The sequence below is a fragment of the Acipenser ruthenus genome, chromosome 11, assembly GCF_902713425.1.
Source record: "Acipenser ruthenus chromosome 11, fAciRut3.2 maternal haplotype, whole genome shotgun sequence".
Lineage (NCBI taxonomy): Eukaryota > Metazoa > Chordata > Actinopteri > Acipenseriformes > Acipenseridae > Acipenser > Acipenser ruthenus.
In genome coordinates, this window is record NC_081199.1 from 26,408,649 (window position 1) to 26,436,555 (window position 27,907).

General features: G+C 38.2%; 2 protein-coding genes across 2 annotated transcripts; both read right to left on the bottom strand.

Annotated features, from left to right (window-relative positions):
- Positions 1 to 48: 48 nt before the first annotated feature.
- On the bottom strand, positions 49 to 10,971 carry LOC117426351 (caspase-8-like). Its single transcript, XM_034043829.3, has 10 exons — positions 10,690 to 10,971; positions 9,640 to 9,962; positions 8,557 to 8,662; positions 7,755 to 7,890; positions 4,527 to 4,645; positions 3,910 to 3,958; positions 3,572 to 3,636; positions 3,182 to 3,314; positions 1,911 to 2,433; positions 49 to 524 (listed from the first exon to the last, which is right to left on the bottom strand). The coding sequence occupies exons 2-10, from the start codon at positions 9,930 to 9,932 to the stop codon at positions 377 to 379; spliced, it is 1,572 nt and encodes a 523-aa protein (XP_033899720.3). The 5' UTR covers positions 9,933 to 9,962; positions 10,690 to 10,971; the 3' UTR covers positions 49 to 376.
- A 1,460-nt stretch (positions 10,972 to 12,431) lies between these two features.
- LOC117427211 (flagellum-associated coiled-coil domain-containing protein 1-like) lies at positions 12,432 to 25,518 on the bottom strand. The gene is made up of 15 exons (XM_034045686.3): positions 25,396 to 25,518; positions 22,722 to 23,001; positions 22,124 to 22,211; positions 21,886 to 21,986; positions 20,998 to 21,033; positions 20,321 to 20,414; positions 19,573 to 19,634; positions 18,268 to 18,365; positions 17,665 to 17,717; positions 17,313 to 17,412; positions 16,929 to 17,041; positions 16,136 to 16,219; positions 15,695 to 15,784; positions 14,605 to 14,714; positions 12,432 to 14,040 (listed from the first exon to the last, which is right to left on the bottom strand). Exons 2-15 carry the CDS (start codon positions 22,940 to 22,942, stop codon positions 13,857 to 13,859), a joined length of 1,434 nt encoding a protein of 477 aa, XP_033901577.1. The 5' UTR covers positions 22,943 to 23,001; positions 25,396 to 25,518; the 3' UTR covers positions 12,432 to 13,856.
- Positions 25,519 to 27,907: the final 2,389 nt, after the last annotated feature.

Consider the following 27,907-nt stretch of genomic DNA (forward strand, 5'->3'; position numbering starts at 1 on the left):
ACAGTTTATTAAAAAATAAAAAAACAAGCTTTAAAAAAAAAAATCTTATTGAGTCTGGTACAAAATCCAACACAGGTATTTGAAGCGACCCTGTATGATAAAGATTAAAAGAGCAATTTCAATGTAGTTGACCTTGTATTGTATTGTACTGTATGTGTATGTAGGTTACAAAAACACATTAACATGATGGAATACAATTCTGACAGGTAACCATGCGCTTTGTGAACAGATGCTCTAAATCCAATGACTAAATGCAGTTTTATTCCACCAAATTAGCAGAAAGGAATAGGATACTGTTTTTTACATTACATTTTTTTTCCATTTATTGCTAAGCGGCAGCACAGACATTTGCTTCTTTTCAGCTTTGTTTTCACACTCAAGATGTAGGGAAGAAGAGTTTTTTTGTCAGGGTATATCTCGGCTCTGGCATCTGCTTGTTGTTCGTAACGTTTTCTCTGTTCATAAAGGTTTCGCTGCTCACATCTCTGTTCACTGTGGTCAGGATGCTCAGAATGTCTTCATTGCTGCAAAATGAAATCATCTCGTTATGAAGAGCTAGGTTTCAGTAGAGTGTAGCGCCACCATGCACAGTCATAGTAGCGCTGCTCCAATACAACACTCCCTGTGGAATTCCCAGTGAAGACCAGCAACTTCACACAGACAGAAAGCAAACCTGCGCTCGGCTGTCTGTTCAACTCACCCGGCACACCATTTGGACTTGCCTTTACCAGGTGAGCCACCTGGGGACCTGGGACCTCACCTTTGAGACTTTCTCACAAAACATCAGTAAAGTCATGGATACTGATGCACCTGCCAACAAACAGGGAGACGCAGCTCCTACTGTCTGTATTATCAAATGCATGTCACGGCTTTATGCTGCAGAACAAATTCAGACAACTTGCACAAAAATGTCAGTACAAAATTTTGCTAAATTAATTTAGCAAACCCAAAATCATGATATATTCTCACAATGGCACTGCTTATAATAACATTTCACAAAGATAATTTGATTTAAAACTGATTTGAGATTTATTTTTGAATACTGTAAGTCTCAAACAATTCAGTATACTGATAAAATAACGCTTAGCAATATTAATTTACTACTGCAATGCTATCTAGAAATACAAAAAAATAAACAGTTTAGTATTAGAAACAATCTTTACTATTTCTAAAAAATAAATCCACAAAGAACTCAAGACGACTACTAAAAGAGTGCATAGTGAATGCAGAGCAGGATGTACAAAAAATACAAAAATGAACTTGGACTGGAGCAGATTCAGAGCAGAAGGAAACCAGACAGCAGGGGAATCAGTCAGCTGCAGGGGTTTGTTAATGAAGCAACATTTAAAAACTACTCCCCTAATTAGGACAACCAAAAACGACAAGCCTGCTGTGTAGCCAGTGAGGACAGAGGAAACTATACCCAGCTTGAAAGCAGGGAAAAATCGACCCGAGCTACACAACCCAGAAAATGCTGCTACAGCCTGGCAGGTACACACATCTCTTACATATTTTGCCAGCTGGTGCTGTTCTATTAAGAATATAAGACATCAACCTGGATATACTGTTTGCAGTCATTAGGGTGGTTGCTGAAGGTCACGTTAAATGATATAGGAGCTTTCTTGTATGCATGCTTGTTTCTCTGAAAATTATACAATAACTTATAACCTAAACACACTACCTCCTGTATAATGTGAGATCATCACTTCTGAATTAGTCTGAATTTGCGAGTGTTTAAGGGGAAAGTATACAGTGATAAGTCAAACCTGCTCATTTATGAATAAGTACCTAATTAAAACACCTATCTAGTGGTTGGGCATGGGGCGCAGGGAAGCTAAACAAAAATGCTTCCTTATAGGGCCCTGTCCCTATAAAAATCTATTTGAAAAGAGTATGTCTGTGTGACTCACCTGGGGCAGAGCAGCTCCAGATTCCTGCACAGGGCCTGCATGTAGAAGGAACCTTTGGAGACACTTCTGTAGGATAAGTAATCCTCCACTGTAGCCATGCCGAGGAGGAAGTCTGAATCGTTGGGGATGGTGTCCGCCTGTACTGGGCCTGCATCCGCTTCAGGCTCGGGTTCAGTTTCCGGTTGTGAAGCAGGACCTTCACCGTCTGCATGGATTTTCACAGCTATTTGGGTTTTTTGCCCCTGGCAAGCTTGGATGAAAAAGACCTTTGGCTTTTCCTTAAGAGAAGGGCAACTACTGCCAGTAAAATAGGAGGTTATTTCCCGAATGGAGACAGAAGAGCCGTCTGTGCCCTCAATGGCTCCCTTCAATCCATGGGAGAGGATGCAGCAGATGAAGCAGTCCCTGTTACTGTGGTCCTGCTGGCGATACTCCTCCATAGTGGAACGGATTTCACTTGCTGCCTGGTCATTGTACTGCACAACTTCAAAATGCAACCACTTAAAGACCTTCGTCAGATACTCTGAAGGGGAGAAAGAGCACCTAATATTATTTATATTTTATATTATCTTATCACAAGTTTTATGAGGAAATGTGTGCATCTATTTTAACGTTTTAAACAGGAGCAGATCAATCACCCTCGGGGGAAGGGGAAAATAAGACATTATTCCACTGGAGGTGGAGTTCCCCTCTCTACAGTTGATTCTGCTGTAAACCACTCCCTTCCTGTAGTGCTCAGGCTCCTGCAGTGAACAGCTTTACTCTTTCACTACCACGTCTCATCTAATCCAAACAGAATGGTGACTCAGATGTGCCAAATAAACAGTAAATGGGTAGCAACAGGACTCCACAAACAAACAACCCAGACAATTACTTTGAATAGTCATTTTGTTTAAAAAGTAGTGTTTTGTTTTTATTCAGTATTTGTAGTAAAAAGCTTTTGCCCATTGTGCGATGAGCATTTCTGCAATTCTCTCATGTAACCTCAGTGCTGTGGAGATCAGTCCAGTGCACGGCTCATGAGGGGGTTTCATCAAAGTACATCAAGTTCCTGTAGGGAAAACCCGTAACAATATCCTTGTGATGCATTACTATAGAGGCTTACTATTACAATAAGTTCCAACTATTATTTAGCAAAACCTTCAGTTGTCCCACATTTGATCAACCTCTTTAGTTAACCATGTGGCTGGTTAATCATTTAGGAATGGCTTAACCAACAAATGAATGGAGTTTAGGGATATACAGTAACATTCTGTTAAAAGTTCTCTCACCAGCATCGATATCTGTGCCTTCTCTGTCGTTCAAAGGTCGTGAAGGAACTTTCAGCCTTGCTTTTTCAAAGTCCTTGTTGTTTATTATCACACAATAGCCCCTGGGCCTGCTCGTCATTTTATAAGCATCAACCTGCAAAATAAAATAAATGAATAAATAAATAATGTACAAATGTACAAACGTTTTAACACTGAAACAGAAAGCTTTGCAGTCTGAAATCGATGATTTCTTGGTAACCTGACAGTACACTTTGTGAAACAATTTTTGTTTCTACAAGCATTGGAACAAAAAAATAGGATACATGTCATGTGTAGCACATTCTGTTGTGTTAACTAGATCAAGCTTCTGTTAAGTAATATAATATACTAAAATATTTAGATTATAATCACCTTGTTGTCCAGAGATGCTACAGACACAGGCCCCGCATCAAGGCTGAGACTCAGGAGGACTTCACCTGGAAAGACAGAAGTTAGTTTGCTTTGCAAATTTACTGACACTTACAAGAAGTGACTTCTATGTTATAAATATTAACTATACAGTATATATTTTAAAAAGACCCAAACTTGAATGTAATCATGTTATTAAAATATCAGACAGGAAAAGCTTTAAGAAAGATGACATCCAAATTGTTTGGTTTCTTCAGTGTACCTCACATCAACACCCTGTACATAGCATAGAAAGGTCATTTCGGTTTTGCAGAATAAACCACTCAAAATCACAAACTTACCGTTTGGTGAAGATCGCTGGCCTTGTAAATCACGCGTATGATTTCCAAACTACAGAAACGGAAAATGCAAATGAAGTAAACAATGTAAACCTACAAAGCAGCTATTAAGACAAGGACACGTGCCTTACTACAAATTAGCTATTTGCAAAAATACTAAAATTGTCTAAAAGTTATTTCAGTCCATTCCATTCCAGGATGTTGTTCCAAACAAAATGAAACGACTGGAGACCTGGTTGGAACAAGAACAAGGCTCTCAACTGAAATGGACAGGAAGTGAGAGGACCACTCGTATACAAAATACCATCAAAAAATGTAAAAATACCAAATGCAATATATATTACGATGGAATTTTTAAAAAGCCCAGTCCTCAAAGGGCCTGGTAATACTGCACATACTCGGTAAGATTTACTAGAACTGTTTTGTTAGCTCTATAGTATGTTCTTTTTAAGTCTGGAGTAAACACTTCCAAAATGATCCTTGTATTTTCTACTCCTTTTGCTGCACTTGCAGTGCCACCCCCTGGTCAGGTGAAGTATAGATGCACCACAGTCTGTGCAGCAAATTGAGAAATATGAACAAACCCCCCTCCACCTCCACCTCCACGCTCCTCTCCCTACCTGCTGGGAGTGCTGTGGAGGCTGTCTGGTGGGATCTTCTCTGGAGGCGTCTCTGCTAGGAGAAACTGGAGCTGCACTTCGGCACGAGTCAGTGGGATCGGGCGTCTGGGTTACTGCAGCTATAAAATCGAATCATATACTTGTGTTTGTAGCTAAAACAAAAGGTAGGGATTCAATCAATACATGAAGCACCTGTGTTGTTTCCATGTGGTATAGCGTTCAGTCACGTTTCCATGGAATTACCAACAAACATATCAAAGAAGTTTTTTCATTTATATTTGTGGGGTTAAGGAGACTTTAAGGCCTTGTTCCCTGGTCACCACAAGAGGCATGTACATTTGTATACAGAGGTGGCGCTGTGGTTGGATATGTCATTTTTAAATGTTAATATGCTCCTAAACAAATGTACCAGCCTGAGCAAGAAACAGAAGAACTTTATTGGCCCATTAACCCATCTGTTCTGATAAAAAGAAGGGAATTGCAAGTGTATCAGAACTCTGAAGGTCACAGAATGGTCTTAGCTGGTCTGTCAGACACTGTATGTTTGTAAAGACACACATTGCTTTACAATTAGCTGGGAATGTATACTTTGAGTACTGTATTGAGCCCAGTATGAATCAGCTTGCTCCAGTAATGTTATGTATGCTTTGCTGAAGGCACCCTGGCTTGGCAACAGTCAACAGATGAGTCACTTTCTGCTTCCAACAAAACTACACCCCTGGTCACAAAATCAGGTTTTGCAATAATTCCCCTGATCTGCATGTTCATGAAAAGATACAATATGACAACCTTTTTTTACAGCTTTGCTTCTGTTATTGAAATTGGTTGGGTATATGAGGGCATTAGATGCTGTGTTTTACAATTGCTGAGAAAATGTTTTGTTTTTTTTTTTTTTAAATGAAGACTCTTAAAGAATATATATTATATATATATATATATATATATATATATATATATATATATATATATATATATATATATATACACACACACACACACACACAAAACTCAGAAAATGCTAATTTCATTATTTCCATATGATAATGCAGAACCTAATTCTAGAAGTGTCAGAAAATGCTAATTTCATTATTTCCATATGATAATGCAGAACCTAATTCTAGAAGTGTCTAGAAAATGCTGGGTTGTAGGTGAACATTATTAGAGAGTATAAAAAGGTTAGGCATAGGATGATTGCTGTCATTACCAATATGGGAAAAAGTAAAGAGCTATCTGAAGACCTTAGGCAGAAAATTATTTTTTGTCAAAGCTGAAGAAGGATACAAGAAGATTTCCAAGCATTTGAGTATACCAATTTCAACTATGGTTTCTATTATCAAGAAGTACAAGACTCATGGTACTGTCACAATGCTCCCTCGGTCTGGAAGAAAGAAGTTATTTTACCAAGAACAAATAGAAGAATCGTGAGGAAGGTTAATAACAATCCGAGATCTGAGATTGACTGTCAAAGATATTCAAAGTGAATTGGCTGCAAGTGGGACTGAGGTTTCCATTTCAATCATTGGTCTAGTATTGCATGGTGAAGGTCTCAATGGTCGCAGGCCAAGGAAAAAGCCACTCTTAGGAAAACATCACAAAGACAAATCGCTTAAAGTTTGCAAAACAGCATTTCAATGATGGATATAAGTTATGGTCAAAGGTTTTGTGGTGTGATGAAACAAAAATCGAGCTATTTGGTCACGCTGATAGTCGTTACATTTGGAGAAAGTCTGGTGAGGCGTACAAAGAAAAGAACACCATACCTACTGTCAAGCATGGAGGTGGAAATATCCTTCAATGGGGCAAGGTCTTGTTATATTGTTTTACTATTCCATGCCATAATCAGCCACCTCAAAACCAAAATATTTATATACTTCACTGCGCAGGCTAGCCAATCCGGAAGTAATTTAGTCTTCTCTAATGCACGACACATCTAAATGTATTGAGTAGCCTACGGTGTCATGCTGAATGTTGCATTATTTTTTTATGTTTTAAAAGTATATCTGATTTATAATACCTAAAGTTCACATTTGAAAAATACATTACTAATAGTGTAAGTAATCACATGGAAAAAATGCAATGAATCACTGACACATATCTCAAAATAATCCCAATAGTGCTTAATGCAGCATGCAAATAGTGTTCGGTACCTTGTGAGCACGTTCTGAATGGAAGAAAAAAATTATATATAATTATGATTTTCCTGTTTATTATGTTTGTTTGTGTTAAGTTTGTTTTTAGGTGTGTATCCCTTTAAAAAAGACAGTCCTGTTTCTTAATTAGTTGATGCGCGCACTTTTTGAAAACAGGATATAGTTTCCGGTAAGGGATTGGCTGGTGAGAGGAAACAGGTGAAGAAACGGGAGTAGAGCATACGAGAGAGGGGACACAGGGTGTGGCTTTGTTGTTTTTCTTCATTTGTAGCTATTTAATGTTTTAAATACATTTGTTAATTGGGTTCTTAGAAATGCCAATCAATGGGAATCAAATTGTTAAATAATACTTTATGTGTGATGTTTGCCTACGACTATACGAGACTAACAATGATTGGTATTGTGGCGATCTCGGTTAACGCAGGCAGGCGCATCACACAGGGCGAGGCAATCCACACACAGGCGGAGGGCGGGCGTGAACCCAGGACCTCTCGCACTACAGCATAGCACCTATACCACTGTACAAAAGAGCCGGCTCCTTTGCAAGAAGCGTATATCGGGCTTATGTCTCTGTGTGTGATTACATCACCTACCAGCCCTGCTGCTGCCTTCCCCCGTGCACGCTACAGTATTTATAGGGTTTGTTGTATCTTAATATAAAATAAACTTGATTATACTGTGTTTGTATTTTTTGCAGTATTAGCAATAAAAAGTATGTCTCTACGAGTGTACGTGAACATTTTTTAATCCCACGATATCGGGATATGGAAATTATTATTGATATCGAACAATATCGATATCATATCAAACTATCAATACTGGTGCCCATATATATATATATATATATATATATATATATATTATATATATATATATATTATAGTAAAGTAACAAACTGTAACTACTTCTAAAAAGCCACACAATTCTCACAACGATTGGCTAGGCGTCTTTGCAAATGGAGAATGCAGTTCTCTAAAACTGACATCCAAAATTAATATGAACCTCTTGTACTGGGCCCTTGTGCCAGCAGTAAAACTCCTGCTGTGGAGCGTGTGTATATACAGTATGCAGCTCTTACCTTGTTTCTGTTTATACTCCTCAATCCTTTGGACTAAGTCTTTGTTGGTTTTACCGCACACATATTCTAACTCATTCAGCTTGTCTTCTCCCAATATCTCCATCTTCTCCATTTCCGCAAAAACATCAAGTATAGTCTTCAAACAAAAACGTGAGAAACAAAAATGAATTAGTACCTTCCCTACCCTTATTGTCCAGTTAGACAGGTATTCAAATGATTTAACAACATACATTGGTTTGTTAGTACATGTTAGAGTATTCTCTTGTTCTATCATTATCAACCAGCTGTGTTCTGTTAAGTCAACCCCAAGTTTTCTCCCAAACAGCCAGTGTCACAAAGCTTGTACTGTAGTCTTGCACAGGTTTATTTTCGGTTCAGAAAATTAAAAGTTGTTGTTACAACATTATTAGTTTTTCTTTTTACGAAAAAATAGTGCAAACTTAGTTGTCATAGTGGGGAAGGTGAGGCGGGTCAGTATATCAGAACTGCCCTGTTCACTGAAGCTCAAAGGTGAAGCACTGCACACTGAAACCTCCCAGCCCTTTCAGAAGAAATTTTACGCTGGAATAGTTAAAAAGCATGGCTAATAATGATCTATTCAGATGAAAAACACAGATAACCATATAGAACACAAATAATAGGACATTAAAACAGGTAAGTAATGATATATTAAGAAAATGCCATGACAGGTTCCCCCCAAGATAGTCCAAACTAAGCTAGCCCAAGATAATCACTAATTCACATTGTCAAGTATCAGACTGTTTTACTTGTGCTTATGTCCGGTGTGTCTCTGTATACTTACTGCGTTGTCTTTCAATGTGGACCTGCGGAGCTCTTCAGTCAGCAAGGATTTGATTGCCTTCACTTCATTTGTAGTTACGTTTTCAGAAATGTCATAGAGCATTTTCCTAAAAATAAAGAACACATGTTTTTGTTTTTTGTCTGGTATTGCCATTTTAAATCCAGTCCAAATGAATGGAGAAGCTGTATTTTGCTGCGATTGTCAATGATACTGTGGTACAAAGAGGGAAGAGGAAATACTAAATGTCAGCAATTTTCACTTATAGATTCTCGTCATTATTTTTAATTTTGTCTTGCAGAGCACGGGGGGGGGTGGGGGGGGGGTGATGATTGGAGCACAGAATCCTTATTCATGGCAGCTTTCCGTTAACTTACCTCTTCTTTTTTATACGTAAAATTTGGCAAAACTTCAGCCCCGTTGTGAAGCAGGGTCTCATTTGTGAAGTTTCTTCCTATTTTTATCCATGACAAAGATTAGTGTGGTTGCCAGGGGAAATACAGTATACTGTCATCTGAAAGCTGATATGTAGCTGGTCTAAATACACAGGGCATTTACTGTTCCTATCAAAACCCATCCAGTGGCCAACAACTTCTTCCTTTCCCCTGAGAGTTACATCTTGGTTATCGTACTCTGCTGTTTTTCCTTTCATGTTCTGTAATCTTTCCCTTTGTATGAAAGGAGCAAAACATATCAGGGTTTATTTTAATGATTCAATGTGATGTGTTTTTAATACCGTATTAAAACTGTCTGGAGAGAGCTGGAATGAATCTCTGAATGATTACATTTTTTGTCCAAAAGGGCACTTTTTATGGTCAATATTAGTAACCTATTTATAAACTAGTAAAAAGTATAGTCGTTTCTAAAAATGCCTTTACAAAATTGAAATCCATTTCACTGACTCGGAACTGAGAATTAACACATAGAAAATGTGCTAATGAGTTAGTTGTTAACTTGAAATTGCCCTATAAAATGAACTGGTACAGCTTTATTTTCTTTGTGAGCTCAAAGTGTAGCACCCTGGTGTGATGACGTCATACGGAACACGCACTGTGCTAGTGAAAGGCAGCAATACTGTGAGCTCACCTGTATTCAGATATCTTTCCTGGCGTGTCGAGTCTGTTTTGAACCTCTTGTTTGGACGTTCCGCACAGTTTCAGCAGGTCGAATCTCCTAATTGTGTAGAGGAGCTCAGGGACAATGACCTGGTCGTCATCCCCCAGCTTTCCCTGCTCCCTCAGTTTGATAAATAAGTCTTTGGCATCTCTTATGGCCTCCTGCTTCTTTTTCGGGATGTGATCACGGCACAGAAATTTCAAAGCTACCACCTCTTCCGAGCCCAGATCCTCATCGATTTCGTGAAGGACACTACGATCCATGGTGGTACGATTACCGGCCTAGATCCCAGTCTGTAAAGCAAAAAGCTTTTACTAAGAAGCGGGATGTCCTGGTATTATTAATTCCAATATTGACACAGGCATGGCTTGAAATGCATTTGGAAGCACAAATTAAAATATTAGTATAAATTAGTACTCCCATCCCACAAAACAAACTCATATGTTACACTGAATTCACATCTAGTCCTTGACATCTCCCAGTATCTAATCGATTTCAATACCTATATATTTTATTTTGAATATTGATCCTATTTATGTTTAGTTTCCCAAAACATGTAAGGATTCTAAAGGATATTTTTTATACACAAACAGTTGCATATCTTGAGCTACTGCCTCTGGGTTTTTACATTTTTCTTAAAAGGGCTTTAATATTAAATTTGTATTGACAAAGCTACAGAAAAGAAAAAAAAAACATTGCCAAAGTTCACTTCTGATATAGCACAAATGCTGCTACTTTCTAGTCTTTGACATACACATTACATGAAGATCTTCAAATCTGATCCACTTTTTGTGTCAATATTTACAGTACAAGATCAGCAATTAACGACCTCATTGCATTTTTTTATTACCCCTGAAATTGTGTAAAAGTGAGTTAATCTCTGTACAGGAGAAGTTTTTGAAAATGGGTTGTGGAGGTAGCAAACTGCCTGGGTTACTATATTAACTAAAACAAGTGATATCAGTGAGCTGGAAAACTGTTTGAAACGATTCAAAGAAAACTCGTATAAAATGTACTTACTTCTGTAATTGTGGTGCTCACTGAAACCAGCTCCTCGGCAGTGAATCCCTCTGTGTGTAATTATATATATAAAAGAGAAAAGGGCAAACACATTGTCATTGGTTGTTCAAAAACAGCTGACTGACTTCCTTGCTCATCAGTCTGAGCTGTTGCTCTGCAGCTATTGCAAGAGACTATCACCCAGGGCAGGGTCACAGTGATGTCTGAAGAGCATAACGCTGCAGAACGAAGGCTCGCACAGCATAGCTCTCGCAGGGAGCTCGCATAGGGTAGTGCTGCATGCGCAACTCGTAATTCACGTCGTGATTCATTCACCCTCAACACCCCTACCACGTGACCAAAAACAGGGTGTGGGAGGGGAGAACACTTAACATAGTGATTATTAATTGGTGATCCACGGCCAGTACCCCACGAACCTTAGGTTTAGGGTTAGGTTATTGTTATGAAATAAACTTAATTTTAGTATCTAAATGTATCACCCTTATCATGTGATCGAGCTGTAGCATATAATGATGACGTCTATTACGAGCTGCGCACGCAACACTGCCCTGTGTGAGCTGCCAGTGTGAACTACGCTGTGCGAGTCTGCGTTCTGCAGCAATACCCCTCTCGTCTAACAGCACTACAGCGCTACAGCATAGAACACAGCATGGTGCGTGTAATAACCAAGTAGGACTGGAAATTCTATGGGGAATTTCTTTTGTAGACCCTTGTATTGTTAAGAACCCTCCCTGGTAGTGTAAACCGCTGTACACCATGAGGCTGACTGTGTGTGAGGTTTAAAATAAGCCATTAGCTTTCTGACAGTTCTGTGCTTCCCATTTAAACCACCCCTTATTCACTGCTGGGAATGTATTCTGTATCTAGAAACGCTAAAAGAAGCGTTTTAAATTCAATTACTTTTTGACTAGAAGTCTTTTTAGTTTCCACATATAAAGACATTGAAAAATAAAGCCCTGTCTTTGTAGTTCGTCCGACTGTTTGAAAGTCATGCTTACATTTTTACGTAAATGCTATTGAGGATGAACAATTAAGACTCCCTTTCCCAACATAGACGGAAATGTCTAACATTTGCATATTACCACCAACTGACACCTGAAACCTATTTTGCATTAGCAGGACTCTAGAGAGTGTGGCAGGGCAAATCCCTGCCTGAAGAAAATGTGTTGGTAGTTGGCAGGTATAGGGTTAATTTCTGTCCCTGCCAGATAAATGTGAAAAGTAAAAAGTTTAGTTTGCACTCTGTTTGGTATTTAAAATAAAGGGTGCAAACACGCTGTGAAAATAAAAATTCCTGTGTGCGAGTCAGCCAATCGTACTGGAAAAAAAAGAGCGACGATCTTTCACATATGGTGGCAGCGGACAACAGCACCCCGACTGACTCAGGAAAATTAAAGATGGATCCTGAAGAGATCAAGGAAATGACAGAGATGTTGAACCAGGCTATGGCAGCACAAAAATAAATTAACAGGTGACTGAGGCAATGTAACAGGACGAGATCTGTGCTGGCTGTCTGACGGATGCATGATCCTGCAGGAGGAGCTCGGGAGCCCCGTGGGATCCGACTGTCAATCATGGGACGGGGAGGTTGGTAGAGGGTGTGTTGTCTTTCCCTCTCTCTGAGTGGTCGGGAGGCGGGTCTTGGGGGGGGGGGGGGGGGGGGTCGCTCAACTGATAAAAGAATGCCTTTGGTGCTCTTTTGGTTGGCCCTTTTTAGGAGATACACAGTGACGCTGGGTTGCCTTGGAGTCCGGTGTAAACAAGCCTGGAGAGAGAACGCCAGCGACTGGAGCGAGAGACCGAGCCAAGCAAGCACGACTAAGGAAGACAGCTGCTATTGAAAGCGGGAAGCAAATTATTATTTACATACCCAAGCAGGGACATTGGAATGGCCGGTGTGCTGCGCACAAGGAGGTGGTTGTGTGGCAGGGCATATACCTGCCTGAAGAAATTGGTAGTTGGCAGGGACAGGGTTGATTTCTGCCCCTGCCAGATAAATGTGTGTGTGGCAGTGTTTGCACAACCACAGGTGTAATTAGTTTAATTTAATTGACTACCTGTTAATTTGTTTTTAGTTTAATTAGTGTCACCTGCCAGTAATTTACCAGGCCACTATTTAAACAGGGTGACATGTTTGTTCAGGGCAGTCTCCAGTCTGTGTGAGGAGAGAGGCTAAAGAAACCTGTATGCTTTTGTAAAGGTAGTGTGGAAACCTTTGTGTTTGTTTGAAGAATTGTTTTAAATCGGTAGACTCCTTAGCCCGGCCGATTTTAGTTAGGTACCAAAACTAAAAAATTAAAATTCTTCTGTGTGTCAGTCAATCGTGCTGATAAAGAACCAGAAAGAGTGAGGATCTTTCACAAGAGGTATTATGCATTATTTCAATACAGGATTTGGCTGTTTAAAATAATACATATATCTCTGAATATGTTAATTATACATGTTTATTTGTCATGTGCATTATTTGTAAATCACAATAGTTATTATTATTATTGAGGCACTTAAACCTTTTTTTTCACTTTTGTTCACTGGCCCACGTGAAAACCTGAAGACCACTTTTTTAAACACTGATAGACAATGTGCATACTAGAATATGAAAAAAAAAAACTGTTGCAAGCACACACTCTACATAATACCTTGTTACCTAGTGATAAATAGGAGTGTATTCTATATTTAGAGTAGTCAGTACAAATGTAATGTTTATATGTATTGCTTTTATGTTTGCTATTCCTAATATACAGCAGTTATATAATCCTAGAGCAGCTCACTATCTTACAATAGCAACTGCCCAGCCTTTTTATTTAAAGAGCCACACCGACAGCCAGTGGTCTCTTAAAGGCAAAAAATCACTAACACAAATTTAATACAATATGAAGAACACTTCGACTGTAACCTTAAATTGGTGTACAGTAGTTTGCTAAGACCCCCTATTCTGTATTTAGCTCTGTATTTAGCTATGTTAGCTCTGTTTTACTGGACTGTCCTTGTATTCTTTTCAAACCCATTAACACCCTTAAAAGAGCAATATTGTGGAGCTCAGTGAGCTATATATGACTGAAGAGATCTCTGTTAGACAGCCCTGCTTTAAATAAATAAGCTGACATGATGAGCTGCCCGAGTTTATTTCAGTGTTACGGTTGCTTGCTCTGCAGAGTGCGTTTCTTGTTTTACGGTACTGTGAACAGCCTGGCTTTATCTTGAGAGGTGTCTTTGGGCTCTTCACCCTGCCCTGTCTGGCCCTGCAGTTCTGAATTGATATTCTCCTTGGCTTTGAGCTCCCTAGCCAAGGTCTCGCGCTTTGCCTTGCTCCGTTCTTCAAGAAGCTCCTCGCACTTGAGGAAGAATCTACGTCTGCAAAGAAAAACAGTGGCATGCAGTTCAAGGATGTGCATCTCACCGGGTTCATTCATTTTTATTTAGTTATTTACAGTATTTACGTCCTGTGATCAGATTATATATTTTCCCTCAGTATGTTGCTGGACTGCTAAAATCATCATTCAGTACCTGCAAAGTAGCCTTTAGGGGACAAAAACACAGTATTTGTGTGTGCTTATAGTATATATCTGAGCCAAGCAGTCACCTGCTTTAAGCAGCCAGTAGCCCTAGGAAATATGTTTCAATATGTGTAAATGACCTTGACGAAGCAGCCACAAAAGGTTCATTCAGGTTATCCTACTTTAGAAATTTCATGTAATAATAATGCATGAGTTGTAATGTCCTTATGAGACTATTTTAGCCTTTGTGTTACTAAACACATGAAGATGTTTTCCAGCGTGTTCGTATTCATCATTTATTGACATTGGGCATTGAAAAAATCATGGTAGTGTTTTTAAAATGTGATCTAAACACTTTTATAGATTAATGTTGTATTGATGCCTTTTATAGAAAGTGGATTTGAATGCATTATGCTCTTACCCCAAGTCAGCATTTTCATTCATCAGGCCATGGATTCGATTCTGATATCGGTTATCCATTTCCGAGATTCTCTGCTCATAGTTTTGTTCAGATTCTATCAGCTTACCTTTCTGCAATAATAATAATAATAATACTACTACTACTACTACTAATAATAATAATAATAATAATAATAATAATACTAAAAATAATAATAATAATAATAATAATAATAATAATCATCATCATCATCATCATCAAACATGGAAAAGGCTAATATGACGCGCTGCAAATAGATTGTAATCTAACTCAATCCTGGGGTTTGGAGAAGTTGTATCCTTTTTAACAGTAAAATATTCTGCAGGTTGATTCGTCCGGGAACATCGATGCTTGGAAGAGCATGTTCAAAGAGAATATCATTTCAGTCTTCATGCTGGAGTGACTGAATAGCATTTTTTAGAAAAGCAAAGTTAGGATTACGTTAAAGGTTTAGATCAGGAGTTAATTTGTAAACGCAAAGGTACTGAATCTCATAATTAAGGAAGAGCGATAGCATTTTTGTTTCCAGACCTAATGTCCTGCCCTTGATTTACAGCAGCTATCATATATGTTACAAGTTCTCATCTGCTTGGGGATCGGGGTTTCATGCCTTATTTTTGGTGTCGGTAGCTGCATGCCGACCATTCCCTAGCCATAATCTTCAGGGTTGAACAATAGCAGTGACGGGCCAACAAATCTGATGAACAGGAGCGACGACACTGCTGTTGTTAAGAGTGCTATTTTCTTAGCGTTTCACCAGTTGGGGTGTAAAAAGCGAATAATGTTTCACATGGTACCAGATTTGGGATCCGGTGAGATCTGGCATAAATGGAGCCCTAGTTTGGGGTAAAATTGGGATTTAGGGTTAGGCTTATGTGTAGATGCTGGGGATGATGATGTTCCTCTGGGTGATTTGTGATGAACATTTTGATAAAAAAACACTTCAGTTACAGATCAAGAGGTTAAAACTTTGAGACAACAAATCACCGACAGGCTGCGTGTTCCAATACATGACAGTTTGACTTCATCAAAAACAACACTCCTAGTAGCCAATAGAATAACGTTTTCTTACCGCGACTTGCAGTTCGCGCTGTGCTTGTTTGAGGGCAGTGTTCATGCTGCCGATTCTTGTCTTGTTTTCAGCCAATTCATCTTGTAGGGCCTACTCCAAACAGAAACATGCAATTCGGTTACACAGTACATACAAATCACACACTAATGAAAATGTAACCCTAGACTCTCTCAAACTACCCTACCCTGCATGAACGTTGCTGTTAAGTGCTGGGACTCATTTTGAATGTAATGTTTTACTACCTTGTAGAACATTTATAAACTTGATTCTCAATGCCCAGTTTATACCGCCAGATATAAAAAGGAGGTGATTTGTAAGGTAAGGCGAATCAAATTTGGCATTTTCATTGGCTCGGGGAGGAGGGAGGGGAGGGGAGTCCTCCTCAGATCTGGCTGTCGGATGTCATCCAATTGAAATTCAATAGAAACAAATCTCCTGTACCTTGAGCTCCTCGGCTGTATTCCCCGGGACACTGGTGTCAGTCACCACCGTGGTCTCTGTGTTCTCTCTGCTCTCATTCAGTGCCTAAAACAAATTGAGCTGTTTTTGTCAAATTGAAAATGCTCTCAGTTCAATACAATAAAATCAGTAATTTGTTTTTATGAATCACCAACAGATCCCTCAGATGGAATAACATATATAGTCCCTGTCATTATATATACATTTTTTTAATATATATTTTTTTATTTTTAAAACTGCTGAAACTATATGTATGTATTAAAAAAAACAAAAAAAAAACTTTGTTACATTGCAAATAAACAAAATATTAGTTACATACGTACCAGGGATACTAGTATCAGTGTACTGTAAGTGAGGTAAGAGAGAACATAAAACAAGGATGCATTTTTGTGAAGTTTATGCAATGTTAAACTTATGTATTTATATATTTATTTTGCCATAAGATCACCTAGATAGAATTATACACGATTGAGCCCCATGCCATGGTATCAAATCACGGGAGACAAGAATTCTCAAAGTGCAACCACTTCTCATCCCGGATAGAATGAATGTTGTTATTTTACAGTCTGATTGTCTTGTGATTTTGGGTATAAAATTATAAAGTGATGTGTACCTACAGTAATGCTGGCTTATTACCGGGAGACTCATGTACATGTGGCTCAATGGGTTCTACCTGGGTAAAGATGAAAGAATGAATGAATGAAAGAAATACAGATCTTAGTGACAAGGAGCTCTACAGAATGGCTCATTTTCTCGAAGAGAAATTTCCTTTTACCTGAATTCTCTTTTGGTACTCTTTCATGAGCTCAGCAATCTGTTTCTCAAACTGTTTCTCAGACTGTTCCCTCCTCTCTTCCTTCTCCTTCTGCAACTCCTCCAGCTCCTGATCTGTCAAATCACATGAGACAGTTTATACAGAAAGATTTTTGGACTTGGACAAGTGATCAAGGGTTCTAAGGTACAGTATGACAAACGATCGAACAGGTGTTGGTGAATAACTTGTTGGCGAATATTTTTAAGCTAAGTTTTTTGTTTTCTTTATGAAAAAAGTTAGTTAGAGGAAGGAGTGATTGTATTATAGTTTGCAGTACCTCATTTGCATTTGCTTTACACCAAGGACAGAGTGGGTTTGAGAAATTCACATTACAAGACCACTTACTGTGTTGAAGAAGTCTGATTGTTTTCTCCTTTTCAATTTTCTCCCTCCAGTCATTCTCTCTTTCGAACCACTTCGACTCCATTTCCTCCATGACACTGTCCTACGTACAATCATTTCCAAACATTGACCATTTAATGTACAGTTAGGTGAAGAAATCCAAATATTAGACGTGGGGCAATGAGAGCAGACTGAGAAACAGGGCAGAGTGCAGTTAAGTGTAACAGGCAGTCTCACTGCGATTATGGACACTACTGACCCCTGTGGGTGTGATGAGGTCATTGTATATGAGCTCAAAGAAACAATCAACCTTGAACTGGTATTCAAAAATATGCTCTTTCAAATGGTGCCTTACCTTGTATGTACAAAAGGCACTTTTGAGGAATTCGTAGTCTTTCTCCAGGAGCACTAGAATAGAAATATGTCTATTTAATAGAAGGATAAATAACCAAAATAAAGTTGCTGTTTTTTTTAACAGTGAATTGTTTAAAAAAAAAACAACAGGCTATATTATAAGATTACAAGTCAGGTTTACAACAGGTTAGGGTTTTTTTTTTTGTTTTCTTTAAGTGCAACCCACCCCACCCCAGTACCAGAGCCTGTATTGTATATTCTTGCATGAAACCTGAATTTTGGTACAATTACGTTTCTTCCTGTTTTTTCTTTATTTTCTAAGAGCCTTGCCCAGTAGTTTCATCATGTTGACCTACAGTACAGTGTATAACCTAAATATACACAGGTATCTGGAGAGTGGCTCTACAATGGCTCTGTACAAGAGGACAATGGTAGGACATGTTCATGATTTGACATACTGTACAGTATATGTGGTCTACTAAGTTTCTTCAGGGTACTATGCTGGTCTTGTATAATCAATGGTATAACTTTTCTTTATTAGGTGGCCATTGTTTTTCAGTATTTGGCTGGTAGTACCAATACAGAGTGACATACAGACCAGTACCATATCGCTCTTCTGCGCTGATCTTCTCTGACTCTGAGGTCCTCTTAAGGGTGGCGCGTAGGGTGTCTATTTGTGCGTTGTGGGCTTCTTGGAGCTCCCTGTGAGAGAATGCGGAATCAGAGCTCTCAGCTGTTAAAGTTCTACACCAGCACAGCTTAGACCAGTATACACATATCTGAACCCATGACAGTATAGATAGTGCCACTATTCAGATATACCATATATAACACTGTAGTTACAGGTTGCGTCTGCTTCCAGGGGTCTGATAACTCTATGCTGCAGTTCAAAGCCTCTTTGGGCTTGCTGCATTGTTGCAATCATTCAAAACAAATACATACATTAAATAAATAATAATAATAAAAACATGCTTTCAGCCAGATGAAAATGAAATGTCAAAAATGCTAAGAAGAGGTATGATTTTATCACTCTTCCCTGATGTTTTTACATAGTTTTAAAGATAATGGGCCATATTCACAAAGCATTTATCACTTTGACATGTTCTGGGCAATGGCCAATATTGCCCAGAACATGCTATATAGAGGTTCCCAGTGCAGCAAGTGATGTTGGTTTTCATAACTTTGTTACTCTGCGCAGACCCATTGAATAGATCCCAGTAAGAATTTCTGATAACGATTCATATTAACCAGGGAACAATTAAGCACTGGAACCCTGATTAGAGGTAACGTCTGAGGGTTTTATTGTGATTAGAAACCAGTAAACATTGCAATTACTGTCAGCGTGAACATTTTGAATCTTGAATTTAAATATTTCATTTTCAATGTTTTACTTTCCTTCCTTTTAGTTTTTTTTTTTTTTTTTCTAAGTAAGAAATTACACCTGAAAGTTCTGCGGACATCTACTGCTCTGGAATGGAGCTTCATGATTGGTGGAGGACAGTTCTGAGGTTCCAATTACCAGTATTCCACCAGTATAATAAGGGTAATTACCTAGAATGCCCTCTGTTTACCAGGAACAACTGTTTATAATGATTAGGTTAAGGTAAGGATTGAGCCTTGATGATCAAATTAAATAATACTAAATTACTTTAATAAATTAGAACTGTGATAATAAAGGTGTACTGGAATTGTTTTTTATTTTCTATTCATAATATTTTACTACAGAATAAATATACTATTACATGTTACTATCAGAAGTGTTTTTTTTCTTCTCTTTTTCCTATACTATACAAAACACCCTTGGAATTTGTGAATATTCCGAGTCCTGCAGATTCTAGTCTACGGTTCCCTGCGTTTTCGGGGGACTGGGTAGAATGTGCCATGTGAAAAGAAATGATTGCCTGTCTACCTGATGTTATGCTGATGCTGCTGTAACATCTTCAGGGTGATCTCTTCTGCCTCTCTGGTGAGCTGCCATCAAAACAAGTAACACTGTTAAGTGCAGCAAAAGTAGTTTAAGTGCTTGATATAGTACAGATACTCAGGGTAGTGTGTGTCTGTGTGTTTATTCATTTAATATCCCAATACTATGTACTATTTCCCTATCAGTCATTTGTCACTTCCGTCCACACAAGGTAGTATTCATAAAGCATTAACATGACAGAAAGTGCATGGACCGATCCGCCATTGGCTTCCCTGGTCTGGGATACAGATGCTCCTATCAGTCAAGCACCCACTATTGTACAACCTCTATATGTAAAAACACCCCCTAAATGTAAACCCCCCCCCCCCCCCCAAATGTAAAACTCCCCCTAAATGTAAAATCTTGCTTCCCCCTAAATGTAAAAATGATCTTTGCCCCTAAATATAAAATCAGCTCCCCCTAAATGTAATACCATTCAAAACTATGAACAACTCTCAACTTAAACACTAACTGCTCTACCAATAAAAAACAAATAACTTTTTACATAGAGGCGGAGGTGTTTTACATATAAGGGTAACTTTTTACATCTGGGGGTGTTTTACATATAGGGGTAACTTTTTACATATAAGGGAAACTTTTTACATTGAGACAGAGGTGTTTTACATATAGGTGTAACTTTTTACATTTTACATTGTGTGCGCACAGCACTGCGAGTGTACTGAGTTTAGCTCACCGTTTTGCAAGAGAGCCGATGGGCTTTCTGCTCATCGGCTAGCAGGGCAGCCAGCTTGCAGATCTGTTCCTGCAGGTCCTTTATAAGCTCCTCCCTAAGAGAACAGGCACTCGGTACTTGATTCAATCCAATAATACAGTGCTGCTTTGAGATCTGTGTTGATTCCCTGTTTCTATGGCTCTATTCAATCAAACTTCCACACAAACTGTAGGAGGAAACCCTCCAGGAACTTTTTACAGCTGCTCTGCATAGTATGATTGGCTAACACCATAGAACATGGAGATAACCCAAGCAGAGGCTGACAACTGTTTAGTCATTTTGTGAAAGTGAAAGGCATGAAAGAGGCTAGTGAATTGACCCACTGCAACACCTGCTGTCACTCTTTAGTTACTGTTTCCTCTTCGTCACTTTTTGGTTTGGGAATTATCTTTTTTTTTTTTTTTTTTTTGCTGGTGGATAACATGAGGATGATCGAAATACATCAGAAAGAAATACGGCAAAGAAGAAATGTGGTATTTCTTCCACTAAAGAGTTGCAGGAGGACAAGTTAATGGTTACACTCTGGTGTACTAGACGAACTTGGAGGGTAGACATGATTCTGAGAGCTCCAGTATACTGAGGTTGCGGGGGTTCTTCATACAGTGTGTATCACATTTTAAATAAAGGATTTTACTTACTTATCTGGTGATCTATGTTCTTCAGGCATTTGCGGCCTGTGGAGAAAAGTCTCGCTTTTAACAATAGGTATTATTATATTTTCCTATTGATATTGAATAAGCATTTTGGTCAACAATATTTCAGCTATTTGAAAACAAAGCTCTCCATCCATTATTTGTGGAAAGGATACATGACCAAATGTACATGCAAGACATATTCCAGTAGCTGTGAAGCAAAATCGTTTGTACAGCTTGAGTATCACGGGTAGTGCTTATGGAAGAGCTTTGACCGTCTTTTTATTTCGTTAGACAGAATGTTAGTGTTACCAAGCTAATGCTTCTCACTGAATCTCAATATTGACCCCCCTGTTAGACATGTATAACAAACAGCACAGTTTTTAACGATAATGGTCACCGTTTTTTTGTTTTCACAATAGGGCTCTGAATTACACAACAATACTTTTATACAATTAGATTTCTTAAATCACATATGGATACACTTCAAAATACAGGTACAATAAATAGTTAGATACACTTCCCTTCCCATTGACTAATATTTACGACCTGCTCAATTCTGTATTGTGAGGAAGGAACTCAACTTGATTTTAACACGAATTGTAACATTATTATTTTCATGTCTGAAAGATACTTCTCTAGTATATCCAAGTTATTTACATGTGTTGTATTTGAAGTGTAAGAACTTAAATAAATAAAGAGATATGAGACACAGTAAACTAGATGCATACAATTATATAACACCACTCTTGCCCTCATTATTATTTTGAAATTAGCAAAGACTAAACTAGACCGTCTCATACGAAGACATTTCTGGCCTTCATGTCTTTTAAGTACACTAACAGATCCTGCACAGTTACGAAACGTTACATATGGCCTCGGTTTAGGGGTTACCTGGAGCGAGACAAAAACTCCTCCATCAGGGTGACAGAGAAATGATTTTTTCCCCTCGACAGGAGGTACCCTGGGGAGAGCTCTACAGTCTCCACTTCATTCTGAAAACAAAGACAATTCCATTTTACTTTGCAAGAAAAGTACTGCGATAACCTCATATTGTATCTTGATTATTAAATGCATGCAGCAACTTGTAAAAGTTTACGAGTTGCACACACACTCACACATGCAGACTTACCTCTTTCCATTGCCATTTACTTGGTCTGCTCAAGGGCTGTCTCTTGCTCCTGGAAGATGCAGTAGATCTGCCTGCAGCTGGACTCAATCTGTGCAGAAATATCATAAAAACACATCACACTGTACAGGAAAGAAACACAGGTCAACAGTTACTGTGGGAGTGCATTTAGCTGTGCTTTCGAAGTGTCTCACAATAAGTCTGAGTGAACCTCTACAGTGACTGCAGCCCTGATGCTTAAATAACAACCTTTACACCTGCTAAAAACCTGGGACTGCATACAAATGCACAGGGCAGAGACCTGTACAAACATACCAAAGAGATGCAAGCAGAGCGTCACAGTGTATGATGGTCTCTCTGGTTCAGAACAGGTGATTCCTGCCTTCCCTATTTAGTTATACTGTGCCAGTATTTTTACAGGTTACCTTACCAACTGCAGAGATCTAATTCCCAACATTGTGTAGTCCCAAAATAAAACACACAGCGCTAACCCCATGGGTATATTCCTGTTTATCTTATCTTGTAACCAACCAGGCAGGGTTTGTGCTAAATAAGGATTGTCGTACCTGCCTGTTTCCAGTCAGACCTCCTTTCTGCTTACCTTGGCCTTGATGCTGGACGCTCAGTCGTAATCCTGGGGCTGGCTGAGATACACTGGTGAGGTGCATTTCCACTGGCAGCTTGATTAAGAGGGACAGATCCCATCCTTACACTCGGATTGGCAGACTCTCTTCCATGGCCACTGTCAGGGCCTTTCCTTCTCGTTACTTTGGCACTTTGCACGCGCAGGCAATCACAGAAGACTGTCTGTGGTGTATTCATAGCCAAACCAGGGTTGAAATGATCTGAGAGGCGTGTCTAGTTTGTTTAAACAGTGCTTCCTAGCAAAAGAAAGAACAAATACATTTTCAATATGACGATCACAGTGATTGTTAGGGTTGTCTGTTTCTGTGGACGATTATTTGTCAGGCTTCATTATTTTTATTGGCTGCTGTTAGGTGGTTTTGGCGCCAAAGCCAAACATCAAATTGCTTCTGACATCATCACTTTCTAGTAAAAGCACATCAGCATCGTCCCAGTGTTTAAGTTATATTTTCATCTTTGCATTCTATTAAGTCTCTTTCAACTGTTATTCGTACAGCTCTTCACAATTTCTTTGGGAGTGTGAATAGGATAGGGTGACCAGATTTTCAAAGCTCAAAACCAGGACACATTGTTAAATATTGAATAAGACTAATTAAACCATTTAAATATAGACAATTTTAATGGTTATTTAAATAGCCATCCTCTCACTCTTAGTATTATCTTTTATTTATGTATTTTTTTTTTAAGCAGCTAGCTAATTTCAGTACACTCCTGGGTGTATAATTTGTGGCTAATTAGTTTAAGTAGCCATATTGTGTTATACGTATTGCATACTTTTATATTGAGTTTATTATTATTATCATTAATAATAATAATAATAATAAATTAAATCATTAAAAATACATTTATGTTTTGGCATTTCTTTCTTTCTTTTTTTATTCACTGTAGCAGGGTGTGTTTATTGATGTTGTTTAACCTGGTGGATTAGGATTGTAGCAGCCTCTAAATCCCACCAGAACTGAACAACTACAGATTACTGTATTACACACAAGTGTAGATCATACTGAATATAAACTAAATAAGTACATACGCCTGTGTTAATCACTTTATAAAAACATTTTAAAATTTTGTTTTCACTGCAGGTGCCATAAACTAAATGCGGTTGTTTACGTTATTTTGACAAAAGGTATGTTGACTGTGTCGCGCTACATGAAGTCGCTGAAAACCGTGACTTTAAGATTTTGAATAAAATGTTGTGACACAGGGACCTTTGATGGAAAACCGGGACTGTCCCGGCTAAACTGGGACGTCTGGTCACCCTAGAAAAGGATGCTGTCCAAAGTGAATGGTTACATTTATTGTTTAAAACACATTTTGTGTCAATACTGTAGTTTCAATAGGCACCCTTTATTATTCACACTTAATAAAAATACATTTAAATAAGGTTTTGAATTGATTAAACTTCTCTTGTTTCAAAACATGTTTAATGGGGGGAAGTTCTCGAAAAAACAAACAAAAAAACATTCTTTTAAATAAAGTGTGAGTTTCTTCTTTTTAAACTTCTTGCTTTTACAGGCATTTACAAGAAGCTATACCAGCTAATTATTCTGCCATCGATTTTTTCAAGGTAATACTGTGGTTATAATGAGGTCATCATGGGTGGCCAAAGCCTGCCCTTCCAGTCCTAGTCTTTGTTCCAGCCTTGTTCTAAATTGTTTAATTTAACTAATTAAACATCCAACTGGACCCCAAAGTAGTTTATTATTTAATTTTACCTGTTAAACCTGGTCTGAAAAGAACTGTGATTGGATACCACTTGTTCAGATCACATAGAGAACAATTAAAATTGAAATTCTTACCGTCTTCAGTCACATTCGCTTCAGGTTGGGCATGAGTTACACGCCATATCCCAATATGTGGATCCTACAGTTCTAAATAGCCTCACACTAATTCTGTTGAATGGATCTAGAATAGGTTCTATTTCTCTCCGAGTCCTGCTTGGTGACAGGCCGCCGTTGCTATGGACCCATTGTGACAGTTTGTTCATTCAAATTGTATTGTGATGCGTTAACACAGGATAAGAGGATTGGAAATTCCAATGAAAGTGATGGCAGAGAGCATCTGACACATTATACTGTATAACACAACACATAACATAAAACATGAGGTAGCTTGACATCCAGCAAAAAGGGAAGCAAAATAACTTTAAAAGAAGTGTCAGAAACCATGACGTGAAGAGTAGGGTTTTATTTGGGAAAGGGATACCAGCTACAGTACTAAAACTAATACTAAACAACTTCAAGCCAAACAGCACAAGCTCCTAAATGAAATGACTGCATTTATTTCTGATTTGGAATCTCTATTAAAAGTGTTTTTTTTTTTCTTGTCATGCTGATAAAGCTTTGAGAATCTAATTCATATTTTATTAATTTGGTATGAATATGAGTTAAGAGACTGCCTGCTATAGATGAGATCAGTTATCTCAATTGTGGCCTAATCTAGTCTGAATATGAATGCTCAATGCACTGGTTCAGTCTGTCCTTTTGGAAAGTTTGTTTATACCTGTGTAAGTAAGACACCATTTTCTAGAGCTGTTAGTTGCTGTTTTGGGCATACAAAATCAAAAAGCAATGTCATTGGTAATTAAATGCTTTGTAGCTCATTTTAATTTTAAAAAAGATTATACTTACAGCAGGGTTTTGTTGGAACTTTGTCGATAGTCTTTTCTCTGTTTATTCTTTCATACCTAGTTTCCCCAGCCCCAGCTAATTTCCCTGTACATGGTTACTAGCAGAGTGAAAGTTCACTGTGTTTCTGGCTGTGTATTGGCTTAGTGTACAGTGGCCCAGGCCGTCACTCTGGCAACAGGACTCAAAGCGGATTGGCTATTCAATTGAAAAGGGAAAGGTTCAATAGAGTGTTCTTTTTTTCCTTAGTTAACTTCTCAGAGTCTACCGGCAGACAATTCTTAGCCATTACCAGTATGTGTGTCCAGTTGGGTTATAGTAGAACTTCAATACTATTCTTTCTGGCTCAAATTAAGTGTTACAATTGTTTATTTTGATTACACAGAAAGAGTACTTGGAACTGCAAACACAAGTCAAAAAGGAAGTTAGAAAGGCCAAGAGAGAGATAGAAATGAGCATTGCTAAGGGGGCTAAAACCAATTCCAAAATGTTTTTCCAATACTTTAACAGCAAGAGAACATTCAAAGAGGATGTTAAATGTCTAAGAGACACAAATGGCAAAATCATAGATGCAAATATATTAAATGATTACTTTTCACAGGTTTTTACAAAGGAGGACACGGACAACATGGCCCACATGTCGACCTGTTCCTATCCAGTTTTAAATAACTTTAGCATAACAGAGGCAGAAGTGTTAAAGAGACAAGGAGCTCTTAAAATAAACAAATCCCCTGGGCTGGATAAGATCCTCCCAATAGTACTCAAAGAAATGAAAGAAGTTATTTACAAACCGCTAACCAAGATCATGCAACAGACTCTTGACACAGGGGTTGTACCGACAGACTGGAAAATTGCAAATGTAATACCGATCCACAAAAAGGGAGACAAAACCAAACCAGGTAACTACAGACCAATAAGCCTGACTTCTATTATATGTAAACTTATGGAAACTATAATAAGATCCAAAATGGAAAATTACCTATATGGTAACAATATCCTGGGAGACAGTCAGCATGGTTTTAGGAAAGGGAGAATGTGTCTAACTAACCTGCTTGACTTTTTTGAGGATGCAACATTGACAATGGATAATTGCAAACCATATGACATGTTTTATTTAGATTTCCAGAAAGCTTTTGACAAAGTCCTGCATAAAAGATTAATTCTCAAACTGACAGCAGTAGGGATTCAAGGAAATGCATGCACATGGATTAGGGAGTGCTTTATATGTGGCAAGTTAGAAAATAAACTATTTTATGTTTAATTGATCATTTAAATACGGCGTTTCAGCTGTGCAGATGTTTGATATGATGTGCTTGAATAAAACTTTATCCGATTTACCCTGTCCTTAAATTCCTATTAGAAAACAAACAAAGTAATATACAGTCACCTCTCAATACAAATTTCAAGGGGCCATCAAAAAAAAAAGTCTCATCAGTAATTGTTATTTTTGAAGTTACAGTAACACTGAACACAATTTTCAACTGCAGTACAGCAGGTGCACTCCTCTTATAACTGATCCTGTTAGAACAGAGTTCTGTTAACAACGCATTGAGCCATGCCCCAAACAACATGGGTTTTAATGGGGAATTACTGTGGTTAAAAACGGACTTGTTTATACCGTTTAATACATACAGTTTTCCTCTTCCACAGCCAGGTCTTTTGTGAGTTAATCACCGGGGTATTTGTGATGTAAGGCAGGAAAAACAGTTGCTGTTTACTTTTATTCTATGTTTTTGTTGGCACAGCCGTTGTACAATTTAAACGTATACAATTTTAAATTACATTTAGCGAAAATATACATTCGTGAAATGGTACTACTTATTACATTGTACTGTGTTTTGTACAAATAATAAACTCACTTTGTTTGGCAGTTAAGCTTTCTTGTACTGTTTATATTTAAGGCACTTATGTTCACACTGCAGTTACATAGGCCCCTACAGCATTTCGAATTGTGTTTCCTACTTACTTTGTTTATAAAGTACTGATTTCCATTGTGCCTTGGAATCAGTTATAAGCGGAGTGCACCTGTACAATGAAAAGTATTATACATTTAAAAGTACTGTGCATTTTATTGAAAATACAGTTGTAAGTGAACTTTTAAAAAGTATACATTATAAATTCACTGCGTTTGAAATCTGCATGTCCCATTCTGATAAAGGTCATTTTTAGACCTCAAAAAGAAAGGCGTTCAACACCAGGGTATTGAGCAAATCGGAAACACTTACAACTGCCACAGTTTTCTGTTCATAGGCCTTGATTACTGTATCCCAGCTTTTCAAAATGGTTGACAAAAGTGTTTGCTAAAATGTTGAAATCTGTAGCAACACCTTTCTTTTTCATGAATGGTGGTGCAACCGTTTTCAACTTCACTTTGTTCTGCAAGGATGATGCACCTTTTTACACTGCTTCATAGAAATGGCATTGATCCGTGAGCACTACGGCAACTCAAAATGCATCACTGGATGAGCGATCTCAAAACAGCACTGAAGTACAGTACAGAGGCACTAATCTGGAA

Coding starts and splice junctions, on each gene's coding strand:
- LOC117427211 (XM_034045686.3), bottom strand. CDS start 22,942: ATGAATACACCACAGACAGTCTTCTGTGATTGCCTGCGCGTGCAAAGT. Junction 15,785..16,135: donor ATACAGCCGAGGAGCTCAAG/GTACAGGAGATT, acceptor TGTTTGGAGTAG/GCCCTACAAGATGAATTGGC. Junction 14,715..15,694: donor AGCGCGAACTGCAAGTCGCG/GTAAGAAAACGT, acceptor TTATTATTGCAG/AAAGGTAAGCTGATAGAATC.
- LOC117426351 (XM_034043829.3), bottom strand. CDS start 9,932: ATGGATCGTAGTGTCCTTCACGAAATCGATGAGGATCTGGGCTCGGAA. Junction 3,637..3,909: donor CCAGCGATCTTCACCAAACG/GTAAGTTTGTGA, acceptor CTGTCTTTCCAG/GTGAAGTCCTCCTGAGTCTC. Junction 525..1,910: donor CTGGAGCTGCTCTGCCCCAG/GTGAGTCACACA, acceptor TTCATTTTGCAG/CAATGAAGACATTCTGAGCA.